The 22,653-nt window shown below is 38.0% G+C and overlaps 1 protein-coding gene across 3 annotated transcripts; it reads left to right on the top strand.

Moving 5' to 3' along the window:
- rmi1 (RMI1, RecQ mediated genome instability 1, homolog (S. cerevisiae)) lies at positions 1–8,223 on the top strand. Of its 3 annotated transcripts, XM_026320739.1 has the most exons (9): positions 1–78; positions 422–635; positions 2,218–2,328; positions 2,985–3,134; positions 4,214–4,284; positions 4,523–4,646; positions 4,825–4,915; positions 5,924–6,101; positions 6,470–8,223. In XM_026320739.1, the coding sequence occupies exons 2-9, from the start codon at positions 474–476 to the stop codon at positions 7,677–7,679; spliced, it is 2,097 nt and encodes a 698-aa protein (XP_026176524.1). In that variant the 5' UTR covers positions 1–78; positions 422–473; the 3' UTR covers positions 7,680–8,223. The 3 variants fall into 3 exon arrangements, with proteins under 3 accessions (XP_026176524.1, XP_026176525.1, XP_026176523.1); XM_026320740.2 differs by having other exon boundaries at positions 26–635; positions 6,497–8,223; XM_026320738.2 differs by having other exon boundaries at positions 28–635.
- The last annotated feature ends 14,430 nt before the right edge of the window (positions 8,224–22,653 follow it).

Genomic DNA, 22,653 nt, shown 5'->3' on the forward strand with positions numbered 1-22,653 from the left:
GTCAATCACAAGTGTGGAGGCGTTTCCAAAGAGGTGCCAGATACCCCCTTTCCGGATGTGTTCAGTATGCAATTTACTGTGAGTATTCGTTTTATTCCTGTTTTAAAGAAAGCAAGTCTCAGCTTGACGCTTGTTTGTGTTTCCTGACATCTTCCAGAGGCACTGTTGTTAGGTTTAATAACTGCTGTTATACATAATAGCGTCAGTGATGATGTTCTGCCTACATAAAGCTAAGGTACAGTAGCACCAACAGCGCTAAATAGTTTGGTTTGTCAGTTTTGGCGCCCTGGCTACTTTCCACAACACTACATGGAAGAGACGTTACTCCACAGTGTTCAGACGCGTTGTGTGTCCAATGTCTTAGTCATTGCAGCCCAAAACAATCACATGATAGACACTTAAATCGTGTATCTGATAACAGTGGAGAAAACAGCGCAAAGTCGTCTTAGGTCAAATACACACAGAGGAAGAGGATGGCCCCTGAGATCCAGGCAGCAGTACGTACTACCCAGGCCTGGCTGCAGTCCTCCTGGAGTGTCCAGGTGCCCTTTGCTTGGCTGGAGGCCTGTGTGCAGTGGTTACTGGAAGAGGCAGGGGGAGCAGGTTATCTGTCACAGCAACAAATCAACCAACAGGTAACAATTGCCTAATTAATAATTTTTCTAATAATCGGTCTAATTGCAACCGCTGAATACGAAATGATCACACGCTAGATCAGTTAGTATCTGTTTCATGGCCAGGTGGATGTGGAGATCTTTTTTAATCACATGCCCCGTATTAAGTATGGGGCATGTGACAACAGCTGGTCATATATGATGAGGGAACAGTCATTCCTGATTATGTTGTATTTGTTTTGTTTAACTCTTTGCAGACAGCTGATGTGTTTCCAGTGCTTAATCAGTCTCTTGTCATTTCATGTAGTATACAAAGCTGAAACAATTAGTAGATTAATCAACAAAAAATGAATCTGTACCTATTTTGATATTCTCATCTGTTTATATTGCTGTTTAGTCAAGCAAAAATGTAATATTTCATAGACTAAACAGTAAGAAAAATAATCCACAGATTGACAATGAAAATAATATGTTAATTGCAGCTGTACAGCTGTTTAGTCACCACCCATATTTACATTTTCTAGAAATGTCTGTCTTTCAGGTGTACCATGCTAGAATGAGTAACCCAGGGGGTTGAACTGAACAGTCTCTGACACAGGAGCTGTTTTGTATGTCTCTTGTTCTTGTAAGGATGAAAACTCTGGCATTCTTTATACACTGAACAGATGTAACTACTCAGAGCATGTTTGAAGTTGCTGTTTTATTCACCTTGGCATGGCAAGTGATCTCAAAATATACTAAACACACTATGGGCTTACTAGACAAATTTTGTCAAATCCTACACAGATACGCAGCTCCCAGAAAGCACAACATATTGAACCTTGGCACAGGCAAGCATCAATAGCTCAGGATGATGCACATTTCTACTACTGTCAGCTGAGAACAAGAAGAGCATGCCACAGTGGGTAATGATTGGCAAAAGTGGGTGATTGAGAAGTGAAAGGAAACCTCCTGGTCTGATAAATCCTGGTTTCTGTTGCAACATGGTGACAGCAGAGCAAAATTTTTGTGTAAACAGCATGAATTCTTCCTGCCTGGTGTCAGCTGTACCAGCTGGTGGTGGCGTCATGTGGGGTATGTTTTCCTGGATTGACGCATCATTTGTACGCCACAGCATACCTAAATATTGTTGCTGAACAGCTGTGTTCCTCCTTGGCCAAAAGTTTTTGGTTTTAAAAATAGATACTTGAGAAAAATTCTTAATTTCTCAAAGTACAGATCACCTCCTTATGGTTCCGGTAATGTGATAGTTGTAAGATTTCATTCAATTAATTGTCCCCAGTTTTCAGCCCTAGAGAGAAGTTTTTGAATTATGTAGGCAAGAATGTTCAAATCATGATAATAGACCAAAATCTGCACTGACTTTATGACACTGCTCAGTCAAAATCCATTTGATGTTTCTGTGGTTTTGCAAATTGATTTCTTGAATAATTAAAAGTTTTCTGATGGCAAAATCATAGTGTATAATAATAATAATAATTATAATAATTTGATTCATGCCAAGGAAGTGACTGTAACAAATTCTTTGTCATACCACAGATGTGAATGTAATGTCATAAAATACAGAAGGAAATAAACAACACTACATTATCTGAAATTTTAGGCACTGGATCAGTGGCTGCTGACAGATCTGAGGGACCTGGACTACCCTGTTCTCCCTGAAGGGCTCGCTCAGGCACAGAAGACTAAACTCAGTGGCACATTCTGTGTCCAGGTACAAACTTTTTGCCATATATTTTATACTATATAGCTGATCTCATGTTTATTATTAGAATTTTGTTATGGACGATGCCTGGCCCTTGTTAAAAATCAAGCACAGCTACAGCAGAACACAAGCAAAAGGGAGGGGAAACCAGCTCATAAGGAAAATTAAGTAACAGTAAAATTGAGTCCACACTCAGTCTTAGAACAAATACTGCATTTGTTTAACTAGCCTGTCGGTTTATGTTTTTATTGTAGTCTCTTCACACATTGTATTTGTTGTATTGTATTAGGTTGAAAGCAATTTTTTCTTATATCATAGCAGCCTCAGTATTTCCTATTCACTTTTCATTATTGGTGAATTCTGTGTAATACAGCCAACAATGCTGTACAATCAGAAGCCATATTAACAAACTAACAAAGCACCCCTGGATTCTCGTTTTCTTTCGTAGATGGAAAATGGAAACCCAGCTGGAAACCCTAAGACAGAGTAATTAAATGTTAGTCGGTTCCAAAAATATGCAATGATGGAAGAAACAAGCTGCATCTTCCACTCACACTTAAGACTAGCAGTTTAAGTACAGTGTACAGGGTCTTGTAATAAGACAGTGATGTCAAAATTTTCATTAGATATTCAAGGCATCATACTCAAAGTTCTCTCTGTTTTAGGTTGATTCATTACTGGACATCAGTCAGCCCGCTTATGGTCAGTTGCAGAAGTGGAGGGGCACAGACTGTGCCAACGATGAGGTGTCTGCTGTCACACAGGCCACCCAGCGGCCCTGGGAAGCAAAGTCAACCCGTATGCTGCTAATGCAGGTCAGAGGCATTTATGAAATAAAGTAGTATCTCTGTATTTCAATGTTGTGCCTTAACCATTAAAAAAAACATGGACAGTATGTGTGATGTAGGTCACCTCTCTGTTTATGACATCAAGTTAAAAAAAACAAACAATGTAACTACCTTTTAATTAGTATGTGACCATTAGATTTTGCATAAATACTAAAAAAAAACATAAGTCTCAGAACTTGCAAAGATTGTGAAAACCTAAGGGGAAACTCCACTCAATAACAATTGAATTGAGCTGTATTATTTTGTAAAAGGCTTGTGATAATAATAGCCTGAAAGCAAAATTATATTGCAGTACTTCTATGGCATTAGACATGAACTACTCTTGATTACAGTGTATTCAGCATTGTTAATATGGTGTTACATTATTTACCAGTGTGTAGAATTGTACTGAACTTATATGAAATGTCCAGCACTAACTTATGACCAACCTTTTGTCTCTGTGTGTTTTGTTGGACAAAATAATGAAACTTCTGCTTCTTTTCCTAACTGAACTAGAGTGGACAGGTGCAATCAGTGAGAACATATGAAAGAGTAAATTGCTGGAATATAAGGCACAGGCTGTAATTTTCACCTTAAGTAATACACTTGTCACTGCTCTATGGATTCTCAAGAATAGTGCTGGCGTTGCTTAGAAACGTTCCATTGACTTTTTTCATTTTTTTTTTTTGGTTTCTCAGACCATTTTAAGCCAGCCCCACAGTTCTAGGAGTCACGAGATGCAAAAACCCATGGCAGTTAAAAATGCATTAGAATTACTGTTTGAAGGAAGGGTAATATATCCAATATATTCAGACAAGTTCTGCATTTCCAATAAAGTCCAGCATGTATAATAAAACTGCAGGAAAAAAACTGTTTCAAATTCCCACCAGCAGTTAGGTTTTGGGAAGCTAAACAACATACAGTGTAATGTACATATACAGAATTACAGGAGCTGCAGGTCTCAAGTAAAAAGGCATAAATATAATTGGATAAATGCATAAATAAATAATTTCATAATCATTTCCCTGTTCAGATGTTCCTGGTCAAATTTACTGTCTGTTGTACAGGTGACAGATGGGGTCCAGAGCTTAGAGGCCATGGAGTATCAGCCTATCCCTGCACTCAGCACAGCACTCAGGTCAAGGATTGATCTATAAAACAATAAACTGCACTGTGAAGTCTTTTTGCTGCTAACTGTGTAAAAAGAAGAACCATGCCTTCCTAAAATGTGATAATAAATATATCTATCAGCTGTTGTGTCTAGTTTTTTTGGTTTTTTGTTTTTTTTTAACATGCATTTTACTTTGTTTTTTATTGGTTAAAAACACAAATATTTTCTTCCAGCTTTTTCTAAAAGACTCCTTATACTCTTCCAGGCCGGGTGCAAAGTTGCAGCTACAAGGGCAGATTGTGTGCAGACTGGGGGTGCTGCTGTTGGGGCCGTCCAACATTAAGGTCCTGGGTGGTGAGGTGGAAGATTTGGTGGACAGGAATGACCAGGTTGCTCTGTTTGTTTTTTTTTTTTTGGTCTTAACAAGGTTCTATCAGTCCATGTTTGTCTTGCATAATATTATATGGAATCATCCACCTTTCAAAACCTCTTTCTGAATATGTAAAACTCCATTGAGATAAAGTTATTGTGGTTCTGTTATACTATGTTTCAAAACTATTGTGACAGGGCAGGGTGCTGTGTCGGATGCTGGGACTTCCTGAAGAGGAGCAGCAGCAGCAAGAAGAGGAAGAGGAGGCCCCACCAGCACCACCACTAGGTATACTCATGCAAATTTATTTTTAAATCTTTTAAAAGTTTCACAGAGCCTGTGTCATGCAGTGACAGAACAGAAACCCTGCTCAACCAGAGCGGATGTATTTAAGCCTTCTCTGAAATACTGTGATGATGGAACAGCAATGATTGAACAAGAACTTTTGTTGCCATTCAATTTCAAAGCCCTGTTTCAGTAGCGGCGTTATTAATTTCATGACATTGTAGGCTACTGATTTTTTTTTTTTTTTTTGAATCATTTTTGTTTTGTTTGGATTGTTGACTGGGGAAACTGATCAATAGCAGCAATAATTACTATTATGCCTAATGTCACTAATTTGCATAATAGCAAAATATGGGCAGTAATGGGTTAATGGTAGATCATATTCCACAGAGGTCAGTGGTAATATAAGATATGTACAATATAAAACATCAGCTTAACAGAAGTAATTTAAATCACTGAAATGCCTATTGATTGCATTTTGTTCTGTGAATTCTGAATGGCCACCAGAGACAGTATGGAATACCTTGATAAGCACGAGCACAAAATAAACCATAGTAATAAAGTCAAGCGTGTGTGATCTGAATGATGCAAATAACATAAAAAAGGAACTGTTGTCTAATGTAGTATCTTCCTATAACAAGTTAATTGAATAGAACCCTCTCAACTAAATTAAACTGTATATATATTCAAAGTTGTTACTCTGTATAAGCATTGGAAATTCCTGTGTGAGTGCCAGAGACCACAGGGGGCCTTCTGACCAGAAATCTTTAGTAAAACCACTTGCAGATATGAACACCAGCTGTGCAGCATCTGGGAGATGGAAGATGAACATGAAAAGAAGATCGTTCAGACTTGGCAAAATGTCAAACTTCTTTATCAGTGCATTTGCATCACTAGGTCACACATGATTTTTGTTTGCTGTCTTGACCTCATGTGGATGTGATGCATGTCTAGGTATTAGATACTAAAGACAGGCATTTCTTATACAGAGTCTTTTTGTTTTGACTTTAGAGAACCAGGACCTGGAGCTAGATGATGCTGAGTTGTTGGCTAGTGTGGAGTCCCAGGGGGTGGAAGGAGTTCAGGGAGGGTCTGTTACAGACAGTGGCTATAGGACACTGAGTGAGTTCTCCAATCAGTCCTCAAGAAGCTCCTCTATCAGGAGCCATGTCTTCACAACCTCATCCAGGTGGGTGGCTAACATGAGGGTGATGTCTTGACATTTTAGTGCTGAAACTCAGTTTTTACCGTTGGGCAAATATAACTTGACATTTTGAATTATAGCAAAATGTTTGCCTTTAGGAAATTTGTAAGCATTTATCTTTCAGCTACTTCAAGAAGTATTTAGCACTTTAATTCTACAGCTTACATACAGACATATTTTATAATATACTTCAGCATTTACTTCTGCACTCCAGAACACTTGTCTAACCAAGTTGATGTTGCTAAATTATTCGATATGTCTAAATCCATTTTAATTATTATATAAATGACATATGTTTGTTGTCAAATTATCATATTTCTTCTAGATTTAAATATATGGCTCATGTTTTCCAGAAGTGACTCTCCCATCCAATCTTACAGAAGTGGTTCAACCCAGAGTGGCAGAGGGAGCTCAGTCCAAAGTCATTACCACAGAAATGACACTGGCCTCTCTGACCACATGATGCAAGATCACAACATGACAGATGAAGACTTTCCCAATGAAGACTTCGATGATCTTCCCCTGGATGAATTGGACAGTGTAATTTTTCAGGAAAGCACAAATGCTGTTACACAGTCTGACAGCAGTCACAGAAACACACCACAGAATAACAGCAGAATAACAGGAAATCCTAACAGTTTAGACGGAGCAACAAAAACAGCTCAGCTTGAGCAGCAGCCTTTAAGTGGCTCTGAGACATGGGTTGGTAGTATCAACTCCAGATCCACCACACAGAAAAGAGACTATCAAGGCTACACTAGAGGAGCTACAGGGCAATCAGCCACAGTGACTTCCACACAATGCTGTTTCCCAGCAGCTACAGAGCCATCACACGATCTAGAATCTGTAACTAGTGTTGAGAACGATTTTATGGATGAGGACATGGATTGCATTTTTGTAGAAGCGGAAACCTTTGGAGAACAAACTGGGATTGCTGAAGGGCTAAATCAGCTCCCTCCCTCAGCTCAACAAGGACCTAGCAGAAACAGAGAGAGCTCTAGCAACAAAGTAGTAATCTCAGGCTCCACTTACAGACAAAGTTACACCTCAGACACTAGTGAATTTGACCACCAATCTGCTAAGAAAAATCTACAGAGTGGCTGCACAGTCCCTGCTGTCACTCTGACCTCTCCACCCTTTACATACTTGTGTTTGCTTGAAGGGCTAATGTCCAAACCACAGTCCCACACCACAGAGATCCATGTCAAAGCTTTCATTGTGACACTCTTGGGGAAACTGAGCAGCACCAATGGTGTTTGGCGTGTCTGTGCTACAATATCTGATGGAACTGGTTACCTGGATGTGGAGTTATCTGATGAGGTTTTGACAGGCCTGCTGGGCTTCTCCGTAGCAGAGAAGGGGGCTCTGAAGCGCGACCCAGCCCGGAAAGGTGTGCTGGATGCTGGCATGAGGAGATGTCAGGAAGAACTGGTGGACATGTGTTGTGTTATGACCATCGTGATTGAACCACAGGGTAGGAAAGCTGTGGTGACCAAAGCAGATCCTGTCACTGAGAAAGTACTTCAGGAGCTGGAACAAAGGGTGAGAGAAAGGAAAAAATAAACACAGAGGAGAGGTTGAGCAGTAGATGATATTTAGGAAATGACAGGGAGCAAAGAAATATATTGCTGGAGAATGTAACTAGGGAACATTGCACACATGCACTGCCTTAAAAGTGTTCCTTTGTGTATCAGAACTAAGGTATTTTTTAAGGTTGGTGATCAACCTACCCTTCTGCTTGAGATTTGGAGAGCAGACTCTGTCAACTGGATATCTGATGATCAGCAAGCAGTGTGTTGCAATGCACCCCATCTGCTATATGTGAATGTGACATTCTGTTGTCATTAGAGGATTTCATTCATCTATTCAGAGAGCAGTTTTCTGTCTTCAATGCTCTACATCATTTCACAAGAAAAATACATGAGAACATTTTAATTTATGTTACTAATTTTGTATTGGATGGATATCAGAGGTTTAGTTAAAAAAAAACCCAGATGGACAGGCCATGAGCTTCAGTTATCTTTTCATCATGAAGCCTCATCCACATTTTTGTCTTTGAAATCACACACACCTCAAATGTGATGTTCTGCCCATATTAATGTGTATTTTGAGATTTTACCATTTTCTTTCACTCTGACTAATAAAACATGTGAAGTAAGAACTTGCTGCTGATTTCAATTTTCTCTTCTTGTCAAACGAGTATTGTATTTCTCAAAAATTAGATGAATACCCAGAGCACTGTGTTTCATTTGGCTTGTAATAGTTCTATTAAATGCACCGCTGGGGTGCAGTCTGTTTAAGCACACATAAGAGTGATTAAAAGTAACCCTGCAGTATTATCTGAGCTTGTAGCTCTGTAGCGCTTTCAGAAATCTCTCTTAAAGATAAAGCATCTCAACAATTTAAATTAATTTGGATTTTGTCTGTCATACATTGTAATTAGTTTTCAGTCTCTCTTACATCGATGTCCTCAGTGTGATAACGAGCAAAACATGAGACAATAAAAATAATACAGGGAATGTATGTCAGAAGGTATGTGTGCTTACATTTGTGCCTCTTTGTGCTCATGCAGAAGAGCACATGCACATATGTTACTGTGCTACACCAATGAGTGCACTTCCACTCAGGTAGCCAGGCTCGCTTCATTAAGGGCTAATCAGGTTGAACATCTAAATCAGGACCCTGCTATGCATGTCAATAGCATATTATGTGCTAACGAGGCTGGAAACCATGGAGGGGTTGGGAGGAGAGGGAGAGAAGCAACCCATAGGGAGAGACAAGTGGAATGAATATTGGGTGATGGAGTAAATAAAACAAGCGAGACGTACCGTCTCGGTGGGTATTGAAGTGATTCTGCAGTGTACAGTACAGATGTATTTCAGTGGTAATTAGACTGACAGGAAGCTATTGGTAAGTACTCAGTATAGCTGTGTACACCTCTGATAAAAAAATCTCTGAGAATATACATTTCCTGAATTGTCTATTGTTATTTAATATTTTATTTTCATATGTTTAGGTTGAAATGTAGGAAAGAAGAATGACATACTGCATAGGGAATATGAGGGGCCATGTCCTTGGGTTTACAGATGAGAGTGTGGTAATATGTTATTATTATAGAGCCATCATTTGATTTAAGTTTCAGCTGTAAATGAGGGTTTAGTTCTGTTAAAATCCAATTAAAAGAAAGGTTAATTAATTATTTTTAACAAATAAAATAAAATGTTTTAAAACATTTGTCAATGAAGATTGACACAATCTAACATGTTGACATTATTTATGTTATCTATTTTGATTTTACCTGATTTTATCAGGTTTAAGCCGTTTCATTATTTTTACCTTGTACAGCACTGGTCAATTTCAGTTGTTTTTAAAGCTAAACAAATAAAGTTGCAGTTGCAGAAGATCACAAAAGCTCCAAAACAACAATTAAATGGCCTCTGAGAATAGACTGTTTTCCCTGCACCATGGTCAATGAACTCAGATGTTTAGCTTCTAAGCCTCAATGGCTGAGAAATCCTTAAAGTGCAAATAAATAATGGAAAAACGGGGCAAACTCCATCTGCTGATGAGGAGCATGACAAAGTTCTGTTTGGGATTAATAAACACCTGAATGTCAGATGAAGTAAAGTAACATATTACCTATGCCAATACAGCGTACTTATACTTAAGTTCTGTATAAGTATTTTGGGGAATTTGGGAATATTTCCACATCTTTCTTAAATAATTTTATTTCTACATTTAATAATCAGCTTCAGTATTTACTTTGCAAATTCAAATATTTACATTTAGAACATTTGAGATTATAAAATATGGTGTATTTTTTTAGCCTTAACTACCAGTAGTATATAAAGTAGTCAAGTAATACCACCTTAAACATCTGTGACATTTAAGTTCTCCTTAACTGTTAGGACATCTACAAATGCCAATATGCTCAATTAATATATATAATACAATTGTGTATATAGGCTCCATCTCTCTTGTTACTTCGCATTTTACATCACTATAGAATTTGTGTATTGCTTCCACCATAGCTCACATACAGTGTTTTAGTTCTAAGCAGTAAATAATTTGGATGGAAGAGGTCATGGAGGAAACAGAGGAAACCAATTGAACATTTTCAGCACAAATTCTTCTCTCAGAAGTTTATTACCTTCATCATGAACTCATAAATGCATTACATGTGCACTGTGGGCCTTGGGTTCATTGAAAGGCTGGACTGCAGTCTTGTAAGGAAATTACATTTTTTGAGTCTTTAAAAGTTTGCCATGCGTCAACAAATGCTAAAGGACATATTTCAGAACAATATGGGAAAGTACTTGACTGCCCTAATAGCTTTCCATTTGAAATATTATTTCCTCGATTATGTTAGCCTTCCACTTCTCCCTCAGTCTGGAGCTGAAACAAGAGATAAAATAAGCTTTTTCCATTCTCCTGTGAGTTTGGATGTACCTTTCCAAATTGTATATAGCAGTTGAATAGAGGAGACTGAGATGGGAGGGGCAGAGCACACGCATGGGAGACAGAGAAAGAGAAAGCACTGTGCTAATTTCTCTAATGCTCATATACAGCTGCACTGTACCTCTTTGGTCATTACAATTTCAGTGTAAAAAGTACATGAACAATCCTAATACCCCTCTTGCTAGCTGTAATTTTCTTTGCCCTATTACATTTAGTAATGAAAAATCCACTTAGACAGCTCAACCTCTCTTTTAGTCCACCATCAAAATGAGCAAATGGTTTCTCTTCATGGCAAAAACATACCTCTTTATATGTGTGTGTATGTGCATGCCTACCTTGGACTTGGGGATGTGAGTCATTAAAGGAGTAGAAAATTATGAGGAAATTGGACTTAGGAAACAATAAGTTGGCTCATCTGGATGGATAGAGGGGATGATTGTTGTAGTTTGAGAAGGAATGACGAAAGGACCAATTTTACACTCGTATCAAAGTTTTTAATGGGTTTTATTTTAACTGACAAAACATTTTGATGTCCTGGTCACTGTATATCAAAGTTCATTAAAAGGGCAGTGAGTCAACATATGTATTGACTATTGAAAAAGGACAACACTTTAAGATAAAAAATTATTTTTCAGGTATTCTATTATAAAATTACCACCTTCAGCTATCCCTGTGACACACACATAATATCAAACAGTAAAGGGAAGAAAAGAAGATATACACTAATGAGGATTGGTCCCATTCTGCAAACAGCTCAGAAAACCTAATAGCATAATGAAGAAATGCGCCACGTCAATACAAATAGAGCATTCAGTATTTTGCTCAGGTACTAAATAGGATACCACAATAAAATTATTCATTTCAGAATAATATATATTATATAAATGGATGATATCAATGGATCTATTAATGTACAGGCATCACTTTAATGCAGCAGCTGGTACAGTGGGAGCTAATTTTAAATATTTCATATAGCCTAATTTGTTTGTCTGTCTCTATGTGTCAGCCCTATGATAGACTGGGGATCTGTCCAGGGTGTACCCTGTCTCTCGCCCATTGTCAGCTAGGATTGGCTACAATCCTGGATAGCAGGAATAACTGGTAGGTAATGGATGGGCAGCTTAACTTCTAACAACTCATTATATTATTCGCTAATTGTATTTTAGATTAATTTCAATTTGCAAAGTAACCAGAAACTAAAGCTGTAGTAGAGTAAAAAGTAAAATATTTACACAAGCAACGCACTAAAGTAGCAGTATAAATTAACACAAAATAGAAAATAGGCAAGGCAAGTTTATTTATATAGCACAATTCACACACAGTAATTCAAAGTGCTTTACAGAAATAAAAGACAAGTTAAAAGTACAATGCAAAAATCAAAATAAGAAACAGCAAATAATAGATTAACTTGAAATTAAATTAAAGGCGAATCAGTGCAGATAAAACATATTCAGTTGTCATATGCAGAGCTGAAAACATTTCCAGAGATGAGGCTCGTCTAACATCAGGAAGACTATTCCAGATTTTAGCTGCATGAAACTGAAACCCTGCTTCTCCCTGTTTAGTCCTGACTCTGGGCACAAGCAGAAGGCCTGTCCCTGATGTTCTCAGAGTCCAAGATGGTTCATATGGCATCAACATGTCAAAGATGTAATGTGGTGCTGAGCCATGAAGAGACTTATACACAATCAGGGCTGTTTTAAAGTCTATTCTCTGAGCGACAGGAAGCCAGTGCAGAGATCTGAGAACAGGAGTAATGTGGTAATACTTCCTGGTTCTAGTCAGGACCCGAGCAGCAGCGTTCTGCATGTACTGCAGCTGCCTTACAGCTCTTTTTAAGAGCCCCGTGAATAGGCCGTTACAGTAATCTAACCTGCTAGAGATGAATGCATGGCAATGTTTTTGAGATGGTAAAATGCTGACGATGTTATAGATTTATTGTGGCTGTTAAAATTCAAGACTGAGTCCATGATTACCTCTAGATTTCTAACTTGATTTTTAGATTTTAGAGAAAGAGACAGTTTCTCTTTGTTTTTGTTGCCCAAAGATGATTATTTCAGTCTTGTCACTGTTTATTTGGAGAAAGTTGTTTTGCATCCACGCAGTGATCTGTTCAATGCACACAGTGAACACAGTGAATTGACTGGTCCATATTCACCTGTAGAATACAAATACCTACATTTAATATACATTCACTACATTCACTTTCTATTTTTTCTCCTAAAAAAAAATATAGAAGGGGAGAGTGGGGATGGTTATTTAATTGAATAAAAATTGAGATACCTAATTGGGGTTCTATATTAATCCATAAAACAATTATGTAATGTTATGTCAAGCTTTAAAATTAATCATGTGATAATGGACAGTTGCAATAATATGTTTTAACTGACACCTATGGTAAAACTTGCTATCTTAACTTTACACCATAGTTTAGACACATGCTAACCATGCCTGTTAGAAGCTAAGAAAACACTCATTAAAATATTTGGCTTCAAGGCTTCATGCAAACAGCTCAGACGGTATGATAAAAATCTGGTCATAAAATAAAAAAAAAAAAAACTTTTTTAGCTTGAAAAGTATTTTTTGGAGAAGGATTGGTCACTTGTGTCTGCTTTCCCTGAGAGGGATATAGAAGGCATATTTTAAAAGTCAAAGTTATGAAAAGTTAGATATGGAAAAAAAAAAATACTGATTTTGAAGATGTAATTTTGCAGTTAAGGAGAAATAATTAATCCAGTCATTGACCTTTTACTGATTACTCAGGTGAATGATGGTTAACTAGACTTAATAGGAAAGCTTATTAAAGCTCGGTGAGGCAACTCTAAAAGAGTGCAGACAAACGACTGACAGGCCCACAATACAACTGGCCGCGCTCTACATTCTACTCCCATAGAACCAAGTCATTACTACCATTTGAATACAAGCAGGATGTACTTGAGAAGCAGGACTTAAAAGAAAAGAAAGAAAAGGTTTCATATAAAAAGACAAATGATTTTGCTATGACAAGGAAGAGAATGGTTTTGCGCTCCCCACTTGTCCTTTCTTTCTCCACAGAGACGAGGCAACCTGACAAGCTGGCCATTAGGAAGGTAATTTGACAAGCTGTGCAGAGCGCTTTCACTGCGCCCTTACACCTCTTGAACATCATGAGGCCATGGTTCTGTACCCTTAGTTAATATTAAGTGAATACATGGCTGGAAAAGACTACAGAGGATGGCAAATGACTGCTAGTGTATCAGATGTATGATCAGTTCAGGTCAAAATGGCTCTTTGAACTCAGAAGCACTCAGTGGTACTCAGAAAAATGAGCCAGTCAATCAGCTGCCAGCCAGGGTTTGCATATGGTCACTGAATACATGTTATGTTTAATTCATTAAGGAAATTACTGCATCTGGTCTCATTGTGATCTGGTCACATGCGATGCCTTGTGAGTGAAGGCATCATAGTTGTATATATGTTGTTACATGTTTATGTATGTGTATGGGCACCTGTTTGTGTGGGCTTGTGTGTTTGTTTATTGCCCTTAATTCACGAGGCAGGATATGAAACGAAAGGTCACCATCAGGAAACCACTGGGACCAGGAGGAATTAGGGGGAAATGAGACCCAACAGAAGAGATTAGGAGTATGTAGGTTAAAGCGAGAAAGAGGAAAAAATGAGCTGCTTCTGAACAGAAGAAGTTAATGTTTGTGGCTGAAAGGATGCATTTTACTCATGTTTGCACCGACAGGAAATAGAAGTAAAGGTTGAAGTGAGAAACTTCACCATGAATCTAACTAACACACACACACACACACACACACGCACGCGCGCACACACGCACACAAAAGCTGTTCGGCAACTGGCTGTGTTGTTGCCGTAGTGACTGGCATATGGGAATAAACCTCCAGTTGTCTTGGAAATCTCTCATTGTCACAACCTATCATCCAAGCTTTAAACTTATGTCATTGCAATGTTATTTTATGCTTTTTATCTCCGGTCTGTCTCTTTTTCCTGCATGGCATTCTTCTCTATTCCTTTGCTCTCTTCCTCTTTTGTTATTCTATTAAAACTGATATCCCACACAAATACATTGTGTTTACAGGAAACGTTAATCATTGTAACATTATATTAGGTTTTTGTAACCACATAGCTGTAACTGAAAAATCTCTAACACCTTCTTTTAATAAGAAGATGGTTTTAGCATCATTTCTGTAAGCAAGCTACTGTATTTTATTAATGTGGTTGGACAACACTGAAACTAAATTTTGTGTAAACATATTTGATCCCATGACTTTTCCTCTAGTGCTTCCAGCAGGTCTATACATTTGTGGCTCCAAATGTATAGACCTGCCAAACAGTACAGTAAATATATAACAATCCTTCAGTCGCCATATTACTAACTAACAGCAGAATCCCAGAGCCAGGTTGGATAACTCATGCTGACCCATTTATATTAAGCACAAAATAATTTTTTTTTTTTAGGGCATGGCTTTGGAGCTTAAACGTGTTAGGTTGTTTTTATTGTAAAACCCTGGGTTATGCACCTTTTTAAAGCGTTTTTCATGCTGCCAATGGCAGGCTCATCTTTCAACACCAGCAATTTCTTAATGCTACCTGTCCTTTGTTGTTATTTATCATTTATTTATTGTCTTGGTTCATCTCAGCTTGTACAGTTCCTTATCAGGTTTTAACAAGCAATATTTAAACAGAGGTTATTCAGTACATCGGGACTGTATTTACTACCTAGACTACGAATAAATGCACACACACGCACACACACACAAAGCTAAATCAGCTATTGCACTTAGGGAAGAGCAGGGTTATGTTGCCTGTGGAGCAAAAATTATACAAACAATCAAAATGATTCATTCATTTATGCAAACTCACACACACGAGAAACAAGTCTTGGATGTCTATGGGGACATTATTAAGTCTTATTAATGGAACTGATCAGAAATGGTCCAGGCGGCTGCTAACTGTTGGTCGGCCATTAGAATGCATTATCACACTCTTGCAAATGTCTTGCCCTGTAACCATGTTTGTTTTCCTTTTGACGACACTGCAGTCTAATTGTATTTTATTGAGCTCCCATAATGTTAACAAATTTAAATCCTGCATCTAGTGGACAATTTATTCAATTTTAACGTTAGGAGTAGAGACTGCTCCTGTTTCCTTTCAATGAATTTCTAACAATAAGCATGTAAGTAAATAATTTGTTTTTCTCCAAGTTTTCTCCAAGTGTTCACTGTCAGATTGTATAAATCTGGACAAAAAAATTAAAGCATCATGCATAAGCACCGGGTACTTTTGTAGATTAATATTTGTTCTTATGTTGTGCAAACCTGTGGGATAACTAGCATGGCATAGGGAAAGTGCCAAATTTCAGGCTACCTGGAAATCGCAGGTACCTACTACATGTCTAGGAATTCCAGTTACCAGCTGCGCCAGCTACATATTTATTGGATGGCAGAGGTTGGTGATTTGATATCCAGCCACTCATTTACCACCACTGGCCTCTCAGTGACCACACTGGCTTCTAGCCTCAACATAGACATAGGCCTGTGCAAATTCCCAGTAGCTTGAATTTTGGCAATTTCCCTGCACCACAACTTTGTTTCACTAAACAGATGTAACTTTGCAGTTTCTATATTTATTTTCACGTCTTTTATGTTTTTGCAGCCCTTTAAAATCACCTGCCTCATCACGGCGGTATTTTAAAAGCTTTTAAGCTATTCAGTTCTATTGTATATTACTAACGAAAGCTGAGATGCATTTCACTGTGAAATCCAATCTAATGAGTGTAAACAACAGTGGATGGGGAGAGAGGAGTGCAGACTAGAATAAAAAGGGGGAGGGAGGATTTTAAGGAAGAATAACAAGGATGGACACAGAGGAGAGGGTGTGGACAAAGCTAAGAAGAGACGGAGGGAGAGTGGAGTGGTGTTCATTGACAGGAGCATGGATGAAGAAAGGACAAAGGAGAATGGCAACAGGGAAAACTGAGATTTTCCTCAGTGGGCCACTACATGAATTGGGCCATGTGGAAAAAAAAAACATTTGAGAGGGACAAACAAGGAGAGAATGAGTGAGCAGAAAGAGAAGGAGTGGGAGAGGGACAGACAGCACCGGTTAGGGGCAGACTTGAAATAAAAATCAGTCCAGGACTTTTGATGCAAATTTGACCACCAAAACCCATTTGGAGAGAAACCATCACATACGGGTCATGTCACAGCACGTGTCTCAGCTTTGTCCACATCCTCTTTTCTCTCTGTCTATGTTGAATTTTGTGAAATAACACTAGCACCTACCTATGTCTGCACATAAATACTACACAAAAAGTCACATACATGGAGACAAAGGGTAAACATCCCTTCTATAGTCATTAACTACAGAGTAAACAAAACACATCAAAGTACACATAGGCAATAATACAGCAAATATAGCAAGTATGTCAAATATATATCAGGTGCATCAAAACATCACCCAACATTGGAAGCAATGAAATTACCAAAACATATATATATAACCACATATGTTATTGTTAAGGCGTGGAGCTATGCCAAAAATATACTATATTGGAGTCATGTAGTAATTATTTTTGATAATTATCATTTTGGTACACATTTGGTGTACTTTTGACTACACTGCGTACTTGCAGTTATTTATTTTATGAATACTATTACTTAAGAGACACCAACAGCCATACAGTTTTCACAAACAATGCTACTAATAAATTAAATTATGAAGTTAAGTGTGGACAGCACAGTGGTCTAGTCACTGTCGCCTCACAGCAAACATATTTTCGCCCACAAGGTTTTGAGAATACAGTCATTTATTGGCTATTACTGTCCAGCTATACATTTAAACATAACTAGTGCTCTGTACAGTAAATACATTTTAATATGTCCGATTTAAAAAAAAAAAAAAAGTTAAAACGTATCTATAAATATAATTTTCTACACATTTTCTTTCTCATTTTTCACACACAATGACATGATGTGTATCCAAAGCTTTCTGCCTTTATACACACATCCTCCCACTCAACATACTCTAATTCACTGATATCATTATCTACATCAAGGCTGTTTCAATTTATCCAGTTTTTATCCACCTTGAGCTTTCTCATTTGGTTTCCGTTGCCACGCAGCCTAATGTTTTTTTTTTAATATGATGCCATTTTTTTTCTAACGCACTCTGGGTTTTCTTGATTACTCTTACACATTTAGTTATCTTTCCTTTTCAATCCATCCTCATTATTACAGTATTTCTAAAGAACCAAAAAATAACCTACATATTTGCGTAAAATACAGTGGTCTCCTGACATTTTTAAAGCTTTCTTGATTTTAATTGAGCCGACATCAATAATACAGTGTATTCAGACTGCCATCCAGAAGAAATAGATGTTATTTTACTGCTGCTAATGATCAGGACTGCAAGTGACCACTGCTCAATGAAAAAGCCTGATTTAATGCAAGGTTTATGCCTATAGAAAAGCAATCCACACTGTAACATACCAATTGGTTTTCTTTTGCCCATCAGATAGTATTTAACATCATGATCATACTTTTCTTATTTGTCATCCTTTTGGCTTAAAACCCTTGTTATCTTTGCTAACTAACTAATCATTATCTGCTATATATATATTGTCATTGATTTGATTGTTCAGGAACTATATTTTCTGTATGTATTGTACTCTTAGCATAAAGATAGAGATAGCATAAAGATTTCTCTGCTTTTTGAACAGAGAAACCTGTTTATTCTCTTAAGAAGCTTTCTTGTTCAATGAGCCTATGGTCAATACCCTGGTCATTTGAAACACAGACCAAATTTAGATGCACAGTGAACCAATGAGCCTTATATTGGCCCTTGAAACAGACCAGATGCACAGGTTAGCTTACTGCTAAGATGCATACCCTCATTGCAAGAAGACCCTAATGCATCCTCAAGAGCCCTCCACCTGCTCTCTGCTGCTTCGGTCACCATGGAGATTTGTCTAATTCAGCAAACAATAGGGTTAAAAAAGTACACATTCAGCTGAGTAGGGGCAGCAGGAAAACATGTAAACACTTGTTGGATGCCTGGAACAACGTATGAAATGATGCTTTGATGTGCTTTTAAAACTCGCATCTGTCCCCTCCTCCACTCAAAGTAAAAAAGAGGGTTAGAGCCATCTTTTAGTAGCTGTTTGTAGAGGGACACAAAATGGGATCCAATTTGATAGAAGGATGGACAGAAGAGCTAGTGCAGGGATGGAACAAATGTAAATCCTGAATAGAATTAAAGAATTAAACAGCACTTGATATTCTTTGGGCCCCCAAGGCCATTAGGGGAGCAGTGTGCTCTCTAAATTAAAGTAATGATTAGTTTGGTACCCAGAAACCTAAATGAAAAATGACAGAGAAAAAGGAGTGTAGGATCAAAGACAAAAAACATGATTCTTTGAGAGAGCAAAAATCACCAGATCAGAAATATCTAATTGCCTCTATAGGTTCAGGAACAGTTCTCTGATGAGTTTGTGTGCAGAATACATTTGAAACACTCAGGTTTGCAAAGACACAGGGGGGTAAACAGAGCAGGGAGAGGTGGGAGTGCGGTGTCAGTGATAAGACAAAGAAGGAAGTGAGAGATTGAAATACAGAGAGTGAGAGAGAAATGTGAATCACAGACGGCTGCTCTGATCCCAGCATGTGTCCATCTCTGTCCCAGCCAGACCCCCCGCCTGGCCTCCAGGGAATTTAAGTGTGTGTTTGTGACAGAGTGCACATTGGTCAGCAAGCGTATGCACGACTCTGTGTTTTTGTGCACACTTGTGTGTCTATGTGAGCTCTCCCAGCAGGGGTCAAAGCACATAGGATGGAGGGTGCATGCAGCTAAACACACATTTAGCCATAAAACAGTTGCTTGGCAGATGTTTTTCTCAGAACCTGCCATAAACGTGTGTTACCACAGGAGAGATGTACATCATTTCTCAGAACAAGCGACAAACAAGACACACTCTTGACTTCTGAATCTCCAACACTTCTGAATACAACTTGATCTAAGGAGTTAAATGGGCACCATGCTCACTTCTGCCAGGCTCGGAAAAGATTGTCTTTAAAGTCTGGGCAGATAAAGGCTTCATGCCAAGCTAATTCAAAGAACAGTTGTCCAAGAAACACATCAGATGTTTAATGGGGCCACGTAATGTTGGTGTGTCACCAATTCTCCTTTTGCCCAGAATATCTTGATCTCTACAACATATCCATACAACTCCAGCATCTAATTCACATTCACAGGCTGATGGGCAGAGGAGAGTTGGATAATGGTCACGTAAATGAGGAGCTCCCTATTGTGATGTCAGAGAAGACACAAACACAAAGTTTGCTCATTTGCACTCTAGCCAGAACTTTTGCAACATTTGAAAACAAAAATGCATCTAGACAAACAAACACAGTTATTTAGACTGTAGTCATGACAGTAATAATAATGATAATAATAACACTCATTATAATTACTGGTGGCTGTATTTGCAGTCATACTTGTTAGGCTATATGAGGTTCCAGGGCTATGTTACCATATTACTTCATTAAAACGAGGCTTATTGAACAAATACTCCAGGTAAATAATTAAAGGAAAAGGAAAATTAATTGATCCGAATATGATGAATAAGCCTTTTAGCAGGCTAGTCTTATATTAGCTTACCTTCGTTCATCCACGACAAAGAAACTTTCCCTTTAATTTCTCTTCATCTTTCTGCCATCTCTCTTTGTTTGTCTTCTTCACTATATCTTTAACAGATGAAATGAAATGCCTGGGTCAATGCCTGAATCAAACTATTAGCAGTAAAAGAAGTGAGCCGTGGTAATTCGGTCTAGGTATCTTAGCCAAACACACATAACTGTGCATTTTAATGTTACAGATGTTACAGTTGAACTGTGTTTCAAACGTTACTTACTAACAAATCCTCAGCCTGAAACAGCGTATTTCCAAATATTAGGTAGGAGGACATACAAAACCTGCGCTAACACCGTGTCCACCTGGAGGCCAGGTCAGGCAGGTGCTGCGCCTAGCTGCACTCTGGAGGCGTTCACGTGCCAGCATAAGTGTAGGGCTCCCGTGTTTTGGAAACGTCCAGTACACATTCTCTTCAAGATACCAGAATGTCTAATGGTGGGGCTGGGATAATGGCAAAGTCTTTGACTCTAGTGGGATGAATTTGCTGCTGTTTTGTGCATGTTCAGATCGCAATGTAATTATTTATAATTAGTGTTGAGAGGGACACCTTTGAATATCTTGGGGAAAGGGGAGGGACAGTGGGTTTGCACAGAGGAGAGAAGGTAACCCGATTATTTCTGGTTTCAGTCTGTCCAGTAAAGAAATACATCAATAATTAAATAAGCACATTATTTATGGAGTTTGCTCTTCACTTTCCTCCCACAGTCTGAAGACTCGCTGGTTAGGTGAGTTACAACATCTAACTTGCCTGTAGGTGTGAAGTCAGAGTGTGAATGTAAATGTGTGTGTGTGTGTATTCCCTGTATATGTGTCAGTCCCTGTATATGTGTCAGTCTTACTCATAGTGTACTCCACCTCTTTGTGCATGTAGAGGCTTCTTGACAGCTTGATGGATGAACAGTACTGACGATGTAAAGAACAGTGCTCCACTAGGCCTTTTGGTCAGGTCCTAAGAAATCTATGTAAAAGACTTTACCAAAAAAAAAAAACTTCATTAATTAATTTTCATGTCTTTCAATTTGCTTGATGTTTAAATTAGAAACAAAATGGCAGCAAATGCAATGAAGAATATATCAGCATGTTTCTGTTCATATGGAAAACAGATCTCACAGCTGATTTTCACTCAGTCGCCGCACAACTAAAATCAGACAATTTCTCACTTTCTCTGAACACACTTCAGCATTATTAAGTAAGATGACTAAAAAGTAATAAAATGATCACTACCTCTGTGTGTAATTTTTCAGATGAGAAACATGCTTCTCCAATGTTCATCACAATTAATATACCAGAGCATCTATTCATCTCAACACATTTGTCAGGGATTCTCCGGTTTAATTTCTCAGTCTGCACAAAGACACGTCCATGCAATTATGTGTCAATGAGCAATTAAAACACCAATTAAGGTTTGTTAAGGAGAAAGAATATCAAGGAGAACAGTGATTAGGTCCAATAGTCACATAAACGTGTGTGCAGCTTGATAATATTGTCAATAGTCTGATAATGGTTTATTGTTAAATTAACTCACAACTCAGGTAGTAAGTTGATTTAAGTTGAACCACAATATAATTACTATAAAACACATGTCCTTAGTTTTTGATATACAGTAAAATGAATAATAGTATGCTTATAGGCAGCTGACACAGTAATTTGTAAATGAAGTGTTTCTTAATAAAGTGCATGATTATTTTTTGCACAGAATTAAGAAGTTCCAACAGTGAATGAGGTCATGCAAACAACAAAAACATGCATATAAACTTCCCCTTAGAAAAATTCTTTATTTAATATTATTGTCTGTTTAATCATCTCCACTGATTATCACTATTTGCTCTTCCTTCTGCCATTTTTTTCACTGATTCTTTTTCCATTCCCTTCCATCCATCCACCATCTCTGTCCCTACTAATAATGCTTTTAAGTGCCTCTGTGAATCTTTCCAAACTCCATTTTAATGTCTGTTTTTTACCTTTCCTCAGTACACCTCCATATGCTTCCCTCATCCCAGCAGCCTCGCTCCATCTCTTCCTTTGTGTGCTCATTAGAGTGCTGATGGATGACAACTTCATCCCCTTCATTCAAAGGCAGAACTTTGACCTCCTCATCCTCCTTCCCTTCTGTTGCAGTGGTGCTGCAGGATGATCCAGTATCCACCAGCATCACCCATTTTAACGCTCACCCCCATCTCCTCAATTTTTTCCTCAGCTCTGTTTCCTCATTTTATTCAATTGTCTCCTTGTTTCTTCCGTTCTTGCATCTCGTCTGTACTATCGCAATAGAATTCTATAGTAGATAAACAGCAAAATCAAAATATGGAAATATGATTTGATAAAGAGTGTGTGCACTCTCCTACTGGTGCTTGAAAGCAAACCTTTAATATGTTGAAGTTAG

This window comes from Mastacembelus armatus, chromosome 9 (genome assembly GCF_900324485.2).
Source record: "Mastacembelus armatus chromosome 9, fMasArm1.2, whole genome shotgun sequence".
In the NCBI taxonomy this organism is placed as follows: Eukaryota; Metazoa; Chordata; class Actinopteri; order Synbranchiformes; family Mastacembelidae; genus Mastacembelus; species Mastacembelus armatus.

Bases quoted from the DNA above. Each gene is read 5' to 3' on its own strand.
- rmi1 (XM_026320739.1), top strand. From the start codon at position 474: ATGGCCCCTGAGATCCAGGCAGCAGTACGTACTACCCAGGCCTGGCTG. The intron at 4,285-4,522 runs GTCAAGGATTGA...ATACTCTTCCAG, and splicing joins GCACTCAGCACAGCACTCAG to GCCGGGTGCAAAGTTGCAGC. The intron at 4,647-4,824 runs GTTGCTCTGTTT...CTATTGTGACAG, and splicing joins TGGTGGACAGGAATGACCAG to GGCAGGGTGCTGTGTCGGAT.